The sequence below is a fragment of the Castanea sativa genome, chromosome 6, assembly GCF_040712315.1.
Source record: "Castanea sativa cultivar Marrone di Chiusa Pesio chromosome 6, ASM4071231v1".
NCBI lineage: Eukaryota > Viridiplantae > Streptophyta > Magnoliopsida > Fagales > Fagaceae > Castanea > Castanea sativa.
Genome location: NC_134018.1, coordinates 30236376 through 30253305, shown reverse-complemented (window position 1 = coordinate 30253305; position 16930 = coordinate 30236376). Strand labels below are relative to the sequence as shown.

General features: G+C 33.1%; 1 protein-coding gene across 1 annotated transcript; it reads right to left on the bottom strand.

Annotated features, from left to right (window-relative positions):
• Nucleotides 1-5682: 5682 nt before the first annotated feature.
• Nucleotides 5683-15380, bottom strand: LOC142640755 (E3 ubiquitin-protein ligase COP1). The gene is made up of 13 exons (XM_075814996.1): nucleotides 14815-15380; nucleotides 13767-13844; nucleotides 12676-12831; nucleotides 11975-12331; nucleotides 10648-10805; nucleotides 10475-10540; nucleotides 9694-9772; nucleotides 9076-9231; nucleotides 8876-8974; nucleotides 7710-7814; nucleotides 6988-7167; nucleotides 6157-6267; nucleotides 5683-6080 (listed from the first exon to the last, which is right to left on the bottom strand). The coding sequence occupies exons 1-13, from the start codon at nucleotides 15133-15135 to the stop codon at nucleotides 5910-5912; spliced, it is 2037 nt and encodes a 678-aa protein (XP_075671111.1). The 5' UTR covers nucleotides 15136-15380; the 3' UTR covers nucleotides 5683-5909.
• Nucleotides 15381-16930: the final 1550 nt, after the last annotated feature.

Genomic DNA, 16930 nt, shown 5'->3' with positions numbered 1-16930 from the left:
ATTTTGAGACCCAAGAGAACAATTACACTTAAAAACTCTAAAACAACATTAAAGCCTTCATAATTACAATAATGTCCTAAAAAAATATCCTGAATCCAATCTAATGGCCGAAATATCTTAACAACCTCTAAAATGACAGAAATATTTCTTAAATTTTCAAAATAAACAAAATACACTAAAACCTCCAAAATACCTCTAAAACCTATCAAATAACCCAAAATCTCTAAGATGATTAAAAAAAAAAAAAAAACCCTATAAAAATTTCTAAAATGATGATTGAAATACTTCAAAACTAACAAAATAACCTTGAAACCTCCCAAATGACAAAAATGACTCCAAAACCTCTAATATTATTGAAATACTCCTTAAAACCACCAAAATGGAAAAATATACCTCAAAAATCATCAAAATGATGAAAATACCTGAAACCTCTAAAATGATAATGATTTGCCTCAAAAATTTTGAAAGTCAGCACAAAAACAACTTTCAAATGTCATTTAGAGGTTTCAAGTGTTTGTAATTTTGCATATGGGTGTAATTTTAATTGATAGTTTTTATTAATTGGTTAATTTATGCTATTGCATTATTATTTTCATTATACTTATTAGTGTAGTTTTCAATAATTTTATCGCCATATTTCCATCACCTGATTTTGATCCCTCGAGATTTTTAAAATATTTTTTTGTAAAAATTGAAATGCACAAAAAAAAACACATTTTCTAAAATCAATTAGTAATCAAAATTTGTTATATTTCAAAATTGCAAGACTCATTTGTAGGGGTGACAAAATCCAACACAAACTGCGAAACACAACACCAAATTAGCAGATTATGAGTTAAGGCTTAACAGGTTTATGTTATATTCTAATTGACATGACTAACCTATTTAATAAACATGTTATGTTCATGTCCAACCTACAAAATCCATTAATTGACCCATATGACCAGTTTAACTGAATATCATTTTTCCAATATACCTTTCAAAACCCTAGGTATATAAACTCATTAGTTTTCGTGGTTTATTTTGTTAGACATATTGTAATTGATTATTTGTAATATTGAGATAAGCTTTAATTTTAAATAATTATGTTTGGTTTTTCATAATTCAAATCACTTGGGTTAATACTATTTTTTTTTTTTTTTGAGCTTTGATAATATCTGATAAGTGGGTCTTGTTAGAATTGAAGAATTCTAACTCGTTTAATAAATATGTCCAATTAATATCAACCCATATAGTCGAATACTCATGAGTCAATTTGACACACAAATATGAATTGCCACCCCTACCGATTGAACTAAAGAGTAAACCCATTGTCAAACTTATGATCAAACACGTAAAATCAAGAATTTTGGCCAGGTTTGAGTGAGGTCAATTTTAACTCCTAGAGTAGTTGGTCGAGTTTGAACAACTTTGATGAAAATGTAATTGAAAATTTAACTATCCGTTTAAGACAAATTCATAACCATCTTAAAAAACACGGAAAAACCTTCCAACCGATTGCTCATGGGTTGAAGTTGAACTTGAGACTAGCAAGATATTGCAAGACCAACAGGAATAAAACAAGTCAAACAATTGGCAAATTTTGCTAAGTTTTATATAGAATGAATTTGTTAGATATTACGTGATTCAATATTTTCAGTCTATATCTACGGAGGAAATCCTTAAGGGTTACATATTTATCATGTAAGATGTAGTACTTAACTTGTGTTACAATGAACCATAACATGAGTATATAATTATATATAAGAGACTAAACCAAGACTATTAGTACAATTAGGAGACTTATCTTACACACATAGTAAATGTGGGTTTGGACCAATTACATTGAGTTAATATGTCCAATATATCTCTAACATGATTATAAGTTTCTTTATTGTGAAATGATAAAGGATTGATGCAAACCCTCCACTTTTGGAAAGATTACAAAAAAATCTTTAAAATGACTGGTCTCAAGTACAGAAATTCCTAACAATCCAATTGATAATAATAATAATAATAATAATAATAATAATAATAATAATAATAATAATTCATACTTGCTTAACACAATAAAATATTTTCCAAAGCATTTTAGGAACATAATTTACGCTCCGTTTGTTTCGATGGAAAACCTTGTGTAAAGATAGTTTTCCTTGTTTTCCAGTGTTTGGTAGCATAAAAAAAGATGAGTCAAAGGAAAACTATCTTTGGTTAATATAAAAAGTATGGCTTATTTTTGGAGATTGTTTTCCATTAAATTTTTTTGGAAAACAACTCTATCTCACAGCAAGCTAAATAAGGGAAGTTATGAGGTTATTTTTCAACTCATTTAAAGTTACTACCAAACATTGGCAATGAGTTATTTTTCAAAAAGAATTTTCTATAAACATCATTCCCAAAAACAGTTTCCCAAAAAAAAAACAGTTTCCCCTACCAAAAAAAAAAAAATCAAGCTTTGCTAGTTTCCCAAAAAAAAAAAAAATCGTCAAAACAAATGAAAACGTTTGAGATTGCACTGTTTGTAGATATTTAAAGAAATAGTGGCAAAAATATTCTCACTCTCTAGTTTGTAGTTTGGTACCAGAGAAGCATCTTCTTTCCTTTTTTTTTTAATTTCTTTTATTTTTTATGAGAGGAATATAAAATGGGTAAAACCTAGATTCTAATACCTTAGGTTCTCTCATTAAAATTTAGTCATATGGCTTGTTAACAAAATTTGTAAATAATGTTCAAACAAGTATTTTTCAAAGAATAAACCCATTAAGTTAGTGTTGAACTCAAACACTTTCTTTGTCCCCTCTTTTCGAGTGGAACTCTAAGAATCCGATCAAAATTAAAAGGGAGAAAATAACCACATGATTAAATTTTAACAAGTAAATCTAAGGTGCAGAACATGAAATATTGTATCTAAATTTTTTCTTTAAAAAATAAAAGAAATTACATTTTACCACCATAAACTAGTCTCAAATTACAGTTTGCACCGTAAGCTTTTTAAATGAACGTTTTGTACCCTAAAGTAAACTATAACTTTTGTTACAATTTGTACCCCGGAAGTCAAGTTTGTTATTAACTTAGATGAAAACCCAATGTTTAAGGTGAAAAGTGTGATTGAGAGTATAGTTTAGGGTGATAAAATATAATTTTTTATTTGTTTTTAAGAATTAAAAATATGGACAATTAGGTCTTGTTATATAATATCATACTTTTTTATCGAAGTTATTGATAAACTTAATAACGGAATGCAAAGTATAACAAGAGTTATAATTTAAAGTACAAAATATAAATTTAAAAAATAAAATATAAAGTGCAACCTAAAATATAGTTTAAGATAATAAGTAATATCTTCCCTTCAAAAATATTAGTTACAACTTAAAATAAATAAATAGAGTTATTATTATTATTAGAGTTATTATTATTATTATTATTTTAAGTCGAAATAGAGGGTTTGATTCTGAAACCCAAGAAAACAAACCCTCGTTATCCCTCGTCCTGTGTGACCTGTCCCTTCTTCCTTTTCAATTAAAATTTAAACAGCCAATGGTACCTTCAGCATTTATTTCAGGCTGAAAGCCTGAGAACAGCCTTCAATATATGTGTATATATATATTCCCTTACCTGCACCTCCTTCCCCTCTCAATCTCATTGCACTTTTCAAACTGTATTCCAGTCCAAGAGCTATTTTCTCAACACACTTTGGGTCCTAACCATGGTTCAGTTGGTGGATGAACCCATGGTAGCTTTGTTCATGGCCCATCTGGGTCAGGATTATAGCACGATAAAACAAACAATAATGTCATAGATGTCATGGCGTTATCTCTCCTGAGCTTTTTCTTCTTATATTTCTTCCTTCCTTTTTTGAACTCCATGAAGGCTGTTCGAGTTTTCTTGACCTTGCAAGCCCGGAAAACTAATGATTTAGGTCAAGGTAACTATTTTCATCCTTCAAAAAGCTCAACATGCAAAAATTTTAAGTTGAGTTCATGGAAGTTCTTGTCCCCTTCTATCCCTTCTGAGCTTTCTTTAGCATGATTTTAGTAGTGTCTTTTATGCATGAATATGTCACTGTATTATTGAGGTATGAAATGATGATGTTTCTTGTAAGATATGTACGGTTGGTTTATATATCAACAATATGAAATAGCAGTTCGTTTTGTTTATGTTTCGCCTTCATCCGTACTATAAAAAAATGTCAAGACGATGTCTTACTAAGGGGCTTTTTTTTTTTTTTTTTTTTTACTTTTTGTGGTAAATGGAATTCTACGTGTGACGAAAATACAAGCGGTTAAACATTTCTTATACCTTTGCTTGGGATTAGAAACCGAGCAAGGATAGCAAGCACCAAGCAATACAAAGAGTGGTGATTCTGTTACCATCATCTTCTTCTTCTTCTCTTTTATTATTATTTTTCAACTCTTATACTTTTCATGTTTAAGCCAGAAGAAATATTTGGTCTCGTTCTTATCTTTCTATTTTGCCTTGCTATCGAGTGGTCCAAAATCCAAACATGTTTGTTTGATTCAACCGTGAGTATTTGTGTATACAATTATGACCATCAGATTATAAAATGTATATTTAGATGAGGTTCACTCAAGTACGACAGACTTTTTTCTCAAAAAAAAAAAAAAAAAAGTACGACAGCCTTTTCCGCTAGGTTAGTTTCAACATCGTGGGATGAGTACAAATAATGCAATGGACAAGGCCGCGCGGTATGAGTACAAAATAATGCAATAGACAAAGGTAAGCTTTCATATCACACTTCAAATAACACAATCGGATTTTGCCTGGTTAAACTTACTGTGTTTACCTTACAGACTAACCAAAATAACCTGTGATTTTAAGTCGCAATTTTAGTTGTTTTGAAAGATATATGTAAAATAGTTTATTTGATAGTGTAAAATCCTATTCATTTTATTAAAATCACGAAGTCACTATTTCAATTGCTTTGAAGAATGTGTGTAAAACGATTTATATGTTTGTGTGAAACGCTGCTCTTTTTCTTTTCTTTTCTTTTTTTCTTTTTTTAAATCGTGTAATTCAACAGTTCAAAAATTGAGCGTGGACAGTTTTTATTCTTTTATATTTGCCACGATAATGAATAACCGCAGAACCTGTGGTCTACAAAGCCTGCACAATTCAATGTTTCGTTTTTTACTTGACAAAAAGACATGTTCACGCACAATTTACGATCAGCTAGCTAGTTTCGTAATTCGTACAAAAAGAAGTATCTACAAGTAGGTAAAATGTCTATGTAAGAGGAAAAGGTTTACGTACGTAGACACTTCAACTCAAGATTTTTTATTTTTTATCTGGGCCAAACATAAAGCCTACTCACATTTTGCTTTTTCATTTTGTTTTGGATGTGTACACTAACATATGCTCAGGATTATATATGACATTAAAGATTTGGTTTTGAAGCCTATAGATCCAACTCACAGAAATACAAGCTTTCTAGAGTTTCAGTTTATTCTAAGCATTTCAGATTCTGGATGAGCGTTGATAACGAAACCCAAACATGGCCTAAATAACTTTGCAAGCCTATCCCACATTATACAAACTTTGACCCACATTATTCACTAAGATCCCACGTAATAAAAACTTCAATCCACCTTACTAGCTAAGAAATAATTGACCCACATTCTACGGTCGTTCTTCATTTTCTGTATAAATTTAATCAGGTGAGAGAGAGAGAGAGAGAGAGATCAATGGCTTGGGCAAATATAATTTCAGCTGCACTACCTTTGACCTATAAATAATAAATTTTACACAACCATGGCCTTTAAAACCTACCAATTTCTACATTTAAATGACATATACATTTAGCAAAAAAAATTGACATACAAAAAAAGAAATTACATTCAGATGTAAAACAGATATTTTCAGCTTAATTTCACCGCTGCTCTCATGTTATTCTGATCTTTCCCTCTAACTTCTCAAGCCACAAGAACTAACACCTTAATCGTGCCCTGACTATTAGCAGTTAGCATGGTAGGGCTATCGCTCTTCCAGCATACAGCACTAATAAAATAAGATGCCATATCATCATCTGCATCATCCAAATCGGGAGAACCAAATCTATGCCGAGTCACAGGCCTGGAGATTTCCTGCGGAGTGAACACCAAAACTTAGCTTTGTTTCAAGGTTACATGTTGGAAGACTGCTTCTTCGGATATTACTAACCTTATGGTAGACAAATACTTCATTTGTCTCACTGCCACATGCAATGTATTCGCTATTTACTGTAAGGCCAACAAAGTTTTTCTCATTTGTGTGTCCTCTAAAGGTACGAACCTGCAAACATCATTCCAAAGAGGAAATTTGAAGACTTTGTCATTGTATTAATTTAACACTAATATCACAGCAGTATAATAATAACAACAATAAATTAATTTTCAAATAAAATAAAAACACCACTGCCTCCAACAGCCAAAAATTCAGAACCGCCATTAGTTTTTTGCTGAATTCCATTTCCATTGAAGTGGGAAAAAGGTGAGGAGTCATGCATTTTCCTTTCAATTAGTATTTAATAATTCATATATTGTAAGAAACCAATCAACTAGAGTTCATACGGATGATTAGAATTTTAGAAAGGAAGACCAAAAGTTAAAATTCTGGCTATTGATGGCTACAAAATTGTCTAAAAGCCTTTGTTTTACTGACAATTAATGTCTAAAAGCCTTCAATGGAGCATAAAGTTACTGACAATTATTGGTGCACACTGCAACTGTCGTCTTCCAATAAGCTCTAGGTCAAATAACACCTTCTCAAGGGAGGGGGGATTTGAACCTGGATATCTTGGAAACAACAGGAGGTGCCAACTAGTTGAGGTGCACGACTCTCGGCTATATACCATACGTATCTAATCTTAACTGCTAACATAGGATACTACCTTATTTAATATAAATTTTATAACAATTGATGAACTGTTAAGATTGGGTAAGTACGGTACTTTAAAAAGTACAGTACAGACAGACAGACAGATACCTACGTATGTATGCATGTAGTACTTACAGGCAAATTTTCTTTCACATCCCATAACCGTAATGTGCTGTCTGTAGAAGCAGAAGCAAGCTCATTGTTTGATAAGAATTTCACATATGAAACAGCTTTCCTGTGCCCACTGAACACATGGACTGGATGACTGATGTTTCTTAGATCATAATAGTGGATTTGATGATCTGCTGAACCAACCTGAAGGGGATTAAAAAAAAAAAGAGAATGTTTTAGAGGCTAGATTCCAAAGGAGATCAAATATTAAGAAAACATGTCCATGCCATTGGATAAGGCTATGCATGACTCTGATTTTAATTATAAAAAGTAGAATGTGAAATTCTTGTATATGGGATTCAAAATTTGGAAAATAGTTATCAACAGATTACCCATGACTTTAAAATGCAATTACAACATAAGTAGGATCCTTTGCTGCACAATAGGCTTCTCCCCAGAACACCAAATCCACCCAAAAATAGTCAAATAGCTGATCTTGTTTATGCATGAGCATGCACACAACTTTACATGTGGATCACACCAAAGAATAGCACTATTACACTGATCATTGTCTCTCTTTTTTTTGGGGGGGGAGGGGGTATGTAATGCACTACACATTGTCAGCAGTGCTGACCAAAGCACTAGTTCAGCTCCACATTGATTTGTTGTGAAAATCAACAAGAATCCAATGCAAAATGATTAGAACGATACTTTTGTCTTCAAAAATGTAAATGAAAGGCACATACCGCAATGTAATTGCTAGATCCAGGATTATATTTGACACAGCATATATTTGCTTTCATATCAATATTAAGAACGCTAGTTTCATGCTTTGTGCACCAAACTTTGACCTGTTTGTCATACACAGAACAGATGCAGCATATGGTTAATTTAGAGAGGGTCCACAACCGCTTAAATATCACGTGTTGAAAAGGACATAAACCATGAAGTATTCAAAAATTCGACATTTAATCCAGAATCTAGATGTACAGACAAAAGATAAAATTTAAACAGGTAATTTGTATTTGCTTGATCAAATATTACCTACTAAATTTCTCCTCACACAACGAGCAAAGTTTTACACTTTACCTCCGGCTATGATTTTGCTAATGTTGATATGATGGATTGACAATAAGCCTAGGAATCAAACTAAACTTATACTTAGTTCATGTGAGGCAACTTTCTTCATGCCTTCCAATTAACCATAAGGAAGTACAAGTACACACAAGGAAATAAAGCAGTCCAAATGCTTAAATGGCACATTTATACCAACTGAAGGAAAATAGGAGTCATGTAATTAGTGTGGACCATCAAGCTCACCCATGGAAGAGAGCACATCAAACATGCAAAACCAAAAACCAGATGCATATTGCACTTAGTTTCATTACAGTACTTTACTGCAATGTCCGAAATTGGTGTATTGGATCATTGATAACAATACACTCATGTCCACCAATTTCACACTATGGAAATTTTTATTTTATATTTTGATAAGTAAGAATAATTTTATTAAATAAAAGACTACAAATAAAGATTTATGTAGAAAAAGACAGCAACTCTAAAAACATTGAAATGGAGTCACTATTCATAAGACCCCATTCACAAGATCAGTCAAGTAAGATACAAGTAAAAGTTACTAGTAACTGAGTCCTCACATTCAATTTTGATTATGAAGAAGTGTAAAAATGCATTTAAACAAACAATTAGTGGAGAGGCCTACTAGAACAAATACCCAATCAAGTCTGAAGCCCAACTGATGTGGGATTTCCTAACACATTCAATGCATTAATTTCACATGCAAACAGAGCATATTATCTCCTCAACTTGTCATCTCAGAATGCTATCAAATGCTACTTGATAGATAACTAAAGCAGCAGACTTGGTTAAGATAGAAAGGTATGTTGCATAGTACCTTATAATCATCACTACCAGATACAAGCATTGATGGTTCTGTACGAGAAAAATCAACACTCCATGCACGTTTTTCATGCTCTTCATACTCCATCACACTCTGGAAAAAGGTACATGTTACTGAGATAAGAATCTTAGAGGAATAAAAGCAGACTATATGAGTAATAGAACAAGATTAGCCATGATGCTTCTAATCATTACCTGCCGAGTATTTACATCCCAAACCGTCACAATTCCCTCATAATCGCTACTAGCAATGTAGTTCTTATCAAAGTTGTTCCAACTCAAGCAACTTAGTTTTGAACGCGTCGACATCTCCACAACAGGATAGTGCATATTCGCAGGTTCATTCACAACCTAGAAAGCAATAGCTAGAGAACGGTCACCAACCCAACTCAAGAGAAATATATAGTAAATAGTGCATTTTATCAAACTGATACATCAGCACTAGAGCCCTGAAGTAGAATCTGTTGCTATTAAATGAACAACTTAATCAAACATAATATAGGCCTCCATCAACGGAGATTCACCAATAGTTGAGGCAAAACAATCAGAACTTCCATTTGCAGAAAGCAATATAAAAAATTTATTGGAAGACATAGAAATGGCCACCAAAACTACGGAATATCTTCTTCAAGTGATCAAGGGTTATGTGATGAAGTCAAAGAACTTTGAGAAGTGTAAGCCAACCAGCCCACCATTGTCTCTTGTATGTCCTGTGCATCCAGTCTAAGCCAACTTTCTATCCCACTTATGCTCAGCAACTATGGGTAGAACCAAAAAGCAAAAGTAAAAAAGTACTTTAAACCAAAACCTTACCGTGGAGAAGTCAAAAACTTTTATGCACCGAGAAACTCCAGCGGTAGCAAACAATTCATCATCACGGTCAAATTCAATGCTGCAATAAAACATGGTCAATTCTAAAGTCCAGCCGATTGTAATAATCATGAAAAAGCTATACAACACACACTGAGAGAAGCTACATCAAAAATTTAAGCAACATCCACAAAGTCTCATATTGACAGTATTGCATGCCTACACAAATCATTTTTGTCATATTGCTCTATCTTCCATTCAATTACAGACCATCATTACTCGCAACAGACTTTCATTTCAACTTTATCTGGTCCTTGTAACAGAATAACTCTTTTCTCCATTAACTATAAGTAATAATTTTCCAACTACCAGGGTAGACTATAAATGTCCAACAAAACTATTTTATCGTGTTAAAGATTAAACAAAGAGCTGAGATTTTATATTGATTTTTTAAGTTATAAAATTATATTCAACTGAGAGGACACAATAGTACAACAAGAGCAAGGATTTGCTTTCCTAGTCATTCATGACATGATGATACACTGTTTCTCACATGTATGTGCATGTCTCACACTAGAACTTATATTTGATTCTGGGGAGCAAAAATGTCTTAAAGTTTAGTGCTTTACTTCAATTACTATTAAATACATACAGTGATACAGGTACACGAATTACTGTATAAATTATTTTGTGAATAATTTCAAATGACCAAACCAAACAAGTTTATCAACCCAAACATTCAAATCCAAAGAGCCAATCATGATGTGCAAAACAATTAACTCACCTTGATACTATATTGGCTGAGTGGAATAGATCCCCATTCCTAAGTTCAGCTATGACCCTCAATCGACTGTTTCAGAAGATCAAAAGAAAATTGCAGATGAACTACTCGTAGATGAAAATAAAACACAATAATATAGCAAACTCTAAAAAAGAAATTGAAGATTGAAAACATACCTGTACTGAGTGAAGGTGGACAACACTGATTGGAAATCTGCAAGGCCAGCGTTATAACCCTCTCTTGGTATAATACTTTTATCCTTTTCTTGCTGGTTATGTGGTTTGTTCGCCAATTGACGGCGCTTTTGTAGGTAACACTCTTGTAGGTCATTGAACTGTAGCCAAAGAAGAAAATATTAATGATTCTCAATAGAAGAAAAATATGAAGATTTAGGGTTAAGTGAGAAGAATTAGGAAGAGAATAATAGAGAGAGACAAAGAGAAAGGAAAGAAAGAAAGCCCACACCTTAGCATATATTTAAATTATGGTTTATATCATGATGAAAAAATTACCCAAACATGCTAATATGAAAAAATAACTAGAACTAACTCTAACATGGGACATGCATTGTTTTCCTTCCTGGTATTTTCAACTATACAATTCTTGCAACAATAATCAATGTGATGCAGAACACTGCAACCATGAAATTGAAGAGCATGAAAATAAAGGATAGAACCCTATGAGTCAACACCTAGGCTTGCTTGGAGTCAGCACCAAGCAAAAGAAAACCTCCAGAAGTCAGCACCCAAGTTGTAGTCTACACCACACCATGGAGACAATCTCAATAGAAATTTTATTCATCAAAATAATCCCCCTTCATAGGAGTAAAGCACTTTGCTTATATAGGCTACTAAAGCCTAATTCTAATTGGCATAGAAAACCCTGATTGACTAATCACAAAAATACCCTTGAACTTAAATTAAAATACGATTAAACGTAAAAAGATACTAGAGTAAAATACAGTTGACCCCAAAAATAAATTAAAATAAATCTTTCCTTGTGCTTCCCATGTCAAATTGCAAATATGCACTAAACTTAATCACCCAAGAAACACTTGTTTTACAATAAAGTCCAAACTAGCATATACCAAGAACAGTTTCTGAATATACATCCTGAACATTTGCAGGCAGAATCAGACTACCTGAACCTCGGTATTTATTTTTTTAGTTTAGTTCAGCAAGAATTTTATGGCTTATATATAACTGTTAGATTAAAAAGATGCCCATGCCACGCCCAAGGGGACTCCAACAAAGCACAAGTATACAAGAGAGGAGATCCCATGCATAACAACATTAAAATTTTGGATAGCATTCAATATGAAAACCAACATACAAGGTGATATAACAGGGTTTTGGCGTTTTTCACTTTTCAGTGTCTACCCACTAGCACTAGCTAACATTGAAGTTCACAGATTCAAGATGGTTGCCAGGCACAATAACTATTCAACAAAGAAAAAACACTAGGATAATATTTCTATAGATGAAACCAAATTAGATAACAAACCTGTGCATGGACCCGCTTTTTTCTTGCTACAGATGAACTGGATTGGTTGATGAACTGTGAGTCTGATCCACTTAAAGCATCCTTTCTCTGTAGTCCATGAGAGATTGCTTGAGACTTTCCATCTACTTTCTTATTTTGAAGATTCCATGTAGCCAACCCCTTACGTGCATTTAGTGAACCAGAGCTAAGCTCACTGGTGTTCTTATCTATTGATGATGGCCACGATTTTCTCACACTAGAATCATCTCCAAGCATACGCAGTTTCACAGAATACCTGTCCCTTGCACGATACAACTCCATTCTATGTCTCTCTACAGTAGCTACGTCTTCTTTAATAAACTGGAGATCAGTTTGTACCTACAAAAGAAAAGGAATTCTTATGACCTAAATATCAATTAATGTTATTGTGTCAGTGAAGATTGACCAAAAGCTGGTTAACCTAAAGTAAAAAAAACACATAGGCAGGAGTGAGGGCACCTAATTTGATGAGTCCACCTGATATCTCTAAAAGAAGTCAATAAGTAACCATCAGCTTATGGGGGAAAATGCCACCTTTTATGGCCAACAATGCAATAGGTCCCCAAACATAATACATGTTTATGAAGACACCAAAGAAAGAGGGAAAGCAGGTAGCAAAAATTATTTGCCCAAATCAACATGACTAAGCTGTAAAAAGAGGGCCCAAACTGAAGGCAACAAACCTCATTCAGCTCATCAACTTTTTGCTTCCTTAAACAGTGCAAGAAGGTCATCAGTATTTGCATATTTCTCTCAGCTTCTTCTTGTTCCATTTTCCTCTTCTTCTCTGCAAGGAGCAATAAGAGGGTGTCTAGCTCCTTAATCGACACTTCACAACCCTGCCACATTTTCATTAAAAAGATAATTCATAAAGTTTCTATTTTCTTAATATGTAAGGATTTTTACTAAAACAAAATGGGCAAAGCCTAGTACACAACATGAGGAGTATACAAGGGACCCATCATAGATTGTGTCTAAAATTACAAAGGACAAAACTTAGGGACAGTACCTAAGGTACTATTCCTTAGGTTCCCCTCATGTAACTGCTTGATTAAAAAATACACTTCCATCCCATGAGAAAAAATCCACATGGCAGAATCTTAAAAGGGGAACCTAAGGAACAGCACCTACGTGTTATACCTAAGTCTTGCTCAATTACAAATATCTAAAGAAAAATAAAATCAAATACAATATAAAAGTACAAGCATGAATATTCAAGATTTTATGAATTCTTTTCTTTTTTTCTTTTTTGATAAGTAAGATTTTATGAATTCATTTTAAGCTTATGAACTTAGGATGTCTGACAAACACAATTTATATGTATACAAGTGCTGCTGTAAAAAAAAAAAAAGATCATCGCCCTCTGTTTGTCCTATCAAAGTAATGCACTCTAGGAAATTACAATCTCATCTCGGGACAATAACAAGGAAATTTATCATTAATTAAATAGAAACAAGAAAGAACTACATAAGCTCTAGGAAGCACGGGCACGGATAAAATTATTACGTAAAACGGCTAGTACAACACCAACATGACAAGGATGTGACATAGGTACGGCACCCTAAATGAAGTGTTTGTGCTTCCTAGCATATGCCCAATCAATCCAAGAACTAATTAACCATATAGAATGATACTAAAAGAAAATAGACTGGACCCTTAGGATCACAACATTCACAACATAGAATAAATTGTCCCATAAGACAATCTCGATATGCAAATTGGAGCAGGATAAGCAAATGTAATCATAAAAATACATATTCCCTTGAAAACTGACCTGTTGTAATGAATGACGAAGATGTTCCACAGGAGAAGCAGTTTTTGATATTTGTTGAGCAGAAGCCTTCTTCAGTAGCTACAAATGTGGTACAGAGAAACCGTATAACAATAAGCTGCATTTTGAAGTAGATAATTTCAAGATACAAATAATGCAAAGCATTATACGTGTTCAAACTACACATATAATCCAAAATAATGATGCTGGTTTTTTTTTTTTTTTTTTGACAAGTAACGATGTTGTTAGCAATAATAATTTCACAAAAGCAACTAAACATGGAAAGGAAGTTACATAAACTAAGCCATTAGGTTCAAATTTGGCTTGTCCGCACGATTAGCTTATACTACATAGAAACCTTAATAAGTAATTCCTTCTTTTGCAAAATTTACTGAAGAAATTTAACAATTTTGAGCTCGCTTTCATCTAACATTATTTTATGGTTAAAAAAAAAAAAAGTTAGGACTTAGCACGACCAAATGAATCACAATCGGCCAATCCAAGCCACATTACAAAGACAACTGACAGTGGTTTTTCAACATTAATTATTCGCTAGTGAATGATTTGGATTTCAATTTTTAGTTTAAATGACTTGAATGAAGGATAAAAGGTACAAGTTCATTGTGTTTAATCCTGACTAATAATACGAAATTGAAATGACTAGCGAATTTGAAATAAACTCTCTCTCTCTCTCTCTCTTCTATTATAACTGGTGAATTTCATATTAAGCAAAGCTAATTCTCGAATAACAACTTAAGCGGCTAATTCAAAGTATCAGGCATAGTCAATGGTGATTCGAAACTGTTTTCCTCACTTACCTCTGAAATTTATTTGATATAGAGAAGATAAAAAAGAGATAATAGCAAAGCACTTGAATCCTACTCAATTCAATTATTAATTTGCTATAAATTAAGCAAAATTGGCCACATTACAAGGCAATCGGAACTCGTTTATAAGCATCAATCTGTCATACACTAAATTAATCCAAACCATTATTAGGAGTAGTGAATGCAAAATTCCAAAGTGAATCAGGATTTAGTGGAGAAGGAACCTTGTCGAGCAAGAAGTTGGGGAACAAGTTGTGGATGGTGAGGGGTTGTGAACAGCAAGGGCAATCGCTCTTGTGGCGAAGATGGGTGACGATGCACATGTAGCAGAAGCTGTGGCCGCAAGCTGTGAGAAACGCGTCTTTGATCATCTGCATGCATATCGGACACAGAAAATCCTTGTCCAGCTCGTCCCACCGGTCAACGCCAGCTTCTTTTTCACCACGAGTTACTGCCGCCGCGGCTGGGGATGGCGATCGCTTTGGTGTCTCCGGAGATGGCTTCACCACCGCGGGGACTACAGCCCCCGTTGAAACTTCCTCCATATCTCTCTCTCTCTCTCTCTCTCTCTCTCTCTCTCTCTCTCTCTCTCTCTATATGACTGGCTATATATCTCTATCTCTCACTGTGTCTGTGGGGAAATCATCAGCTTGTTTGGAATTGAAATGTGAAAGCGGAAGAGAGAGAAGAAGAAGAGTGGTAGTGGGGCCCGTAGTTTAGGTTGTGAGGGTGAGAACCGCCCACGCGATCAGGTTCAGCGCTTGCTACAAGCTAAACTGAGTGAGGCCTCACACTCACGAACACTCAAACGGGATTTTGTTTTCGTTATTCTTGATTTTGGCTGCCAGTTGTCCCAAAGGGGTGGCCTTCTCTTTATTTTACTAACCCTTTTCTTTTTATTAAGTTTCTAAATTTTGTTTTATTTTGGCTTTTAAAATTTTCACTATGATTCTTTATATTTAATTTCAAGATAAGTGGAATAATATCAGTGGCTGTTTCAGAACAACTTACTATGTTGAAATTTTTTGAAAAAATGATAAAAAAGCGGAAAAAAAAGTGAGGTTTTAAAAAACTGTACATAAAAACTAAAACTTACAATCCCTATCACCGGATTAAATGTTAAGAGCATATGCATTATCTCGTACAAAAATTTATATCTATTTTAACATAATTTTTTTTATATTACAAATTCACTTTTCAAAACATTTTACATCAAAACATCTTTTTTGCATTACATTTCATTAAAATATCAAATTTTCTTGATTTTTTAAAGGGTTTGACTTATCTCCAGTACTTTTTTAACTAGAATCTCATTTTGTTTTAATGAGAAACTGTCACATCACCCACTAACTAAATAAAAGGTGGAAATTAAAACTCACTACCACTTGCTATTGTGTATTTAAAATAAAATGACACCTCTAATTAAAAAAGTACTGGAGGTAAATCAAACATTTTCAAAAAATTATTTTTCTTTCTTTACACACAACTATCATCTACTCTCTTCCTTCATCCTCAAAAAAATTAAATTTTTAAAAAAAAAAAAACTAAGGCTCCGTTTGTTTCGGGTGTAAAAGAAATACGAAAAATATTTTACACCATCGATTGTGCTTGGTTAACCAGAAAACTTAGTCAAATTGAAAAGGAATTTCATTTGATTGTAAAATTTCATGCCCTTCATTGTAAAACCATTTATACTTGAATTTCACCTTCAAACAAATTACACACATTTTCAACTTCTACTCAAATGAAGAGAGAGAGAGAGAGAGAGAGAGAGAGAGAGAGAGAGAGAGAGCACTCACTACCACCCCTCTCTGATTCCACTGTTGTCTGTGGCCGGTCATCTCACCGCCGATCAAGGTAAACTTTTCCTCGCTCTTTCTCCCTCTCTCACAATCAATGTCTAATTTGAGAAAGGTTGAAATTCTTTTTGTTTTGTTTTTTTGTTCCTTTAGTTTATATATTGACATTTTCTATTATAATGTTTGTTTGGAAGCTGAGAAAATATGAGAAACTAGTAAAAAATGTGTTTTCCGATGGATTTTTAGGAACACAACAAAATATTTTAAAATATTTTCCAAAGTATTTTTTGGGATGAAACCAAACACCTGAAAATAGTTTCCTTTCAAAAAAATATTTTCACTTGAAAATATTTTACACTCTGATTGAGCTAAACACAGCCTAAATGCAAAATGAATAGTATTAGCATAAACTTACACAATTATTGTAGCAAGTTATTGTAAATTTACATAATTATACATTGACTAATATAGGCCACTTTTAGGTAAAATTGTGTAAGTTTTACACATATAATAATAACAATTGAAAAACAAAATCAAACAT

Bases quoted from the DNA above. Each gene is read 5' to 3' on its own strand.
- LOC142640755 (XM_075814996.1), bottom strand. From the start codon at position 15,135: ATGGAGGAAGTTTCAACGGGGGCTGTAGTCCCCGCGGTGGTGAAGCCA. The intron at 10,806-11,974 runs GTTTGTTATCTA...CTTTGGCTACAG, and splicing joins AAAAGCGGGTCCATGCACAG to TTCAATGACCTACAAGAGTG. The intron at 10,541-10,647 runs GTATGTTTTCAA...CTTCTGAAACAG, and splicing joins TCCACCTTCACTCAGTACAG to TCGATTGAGGGTCATAGCTG.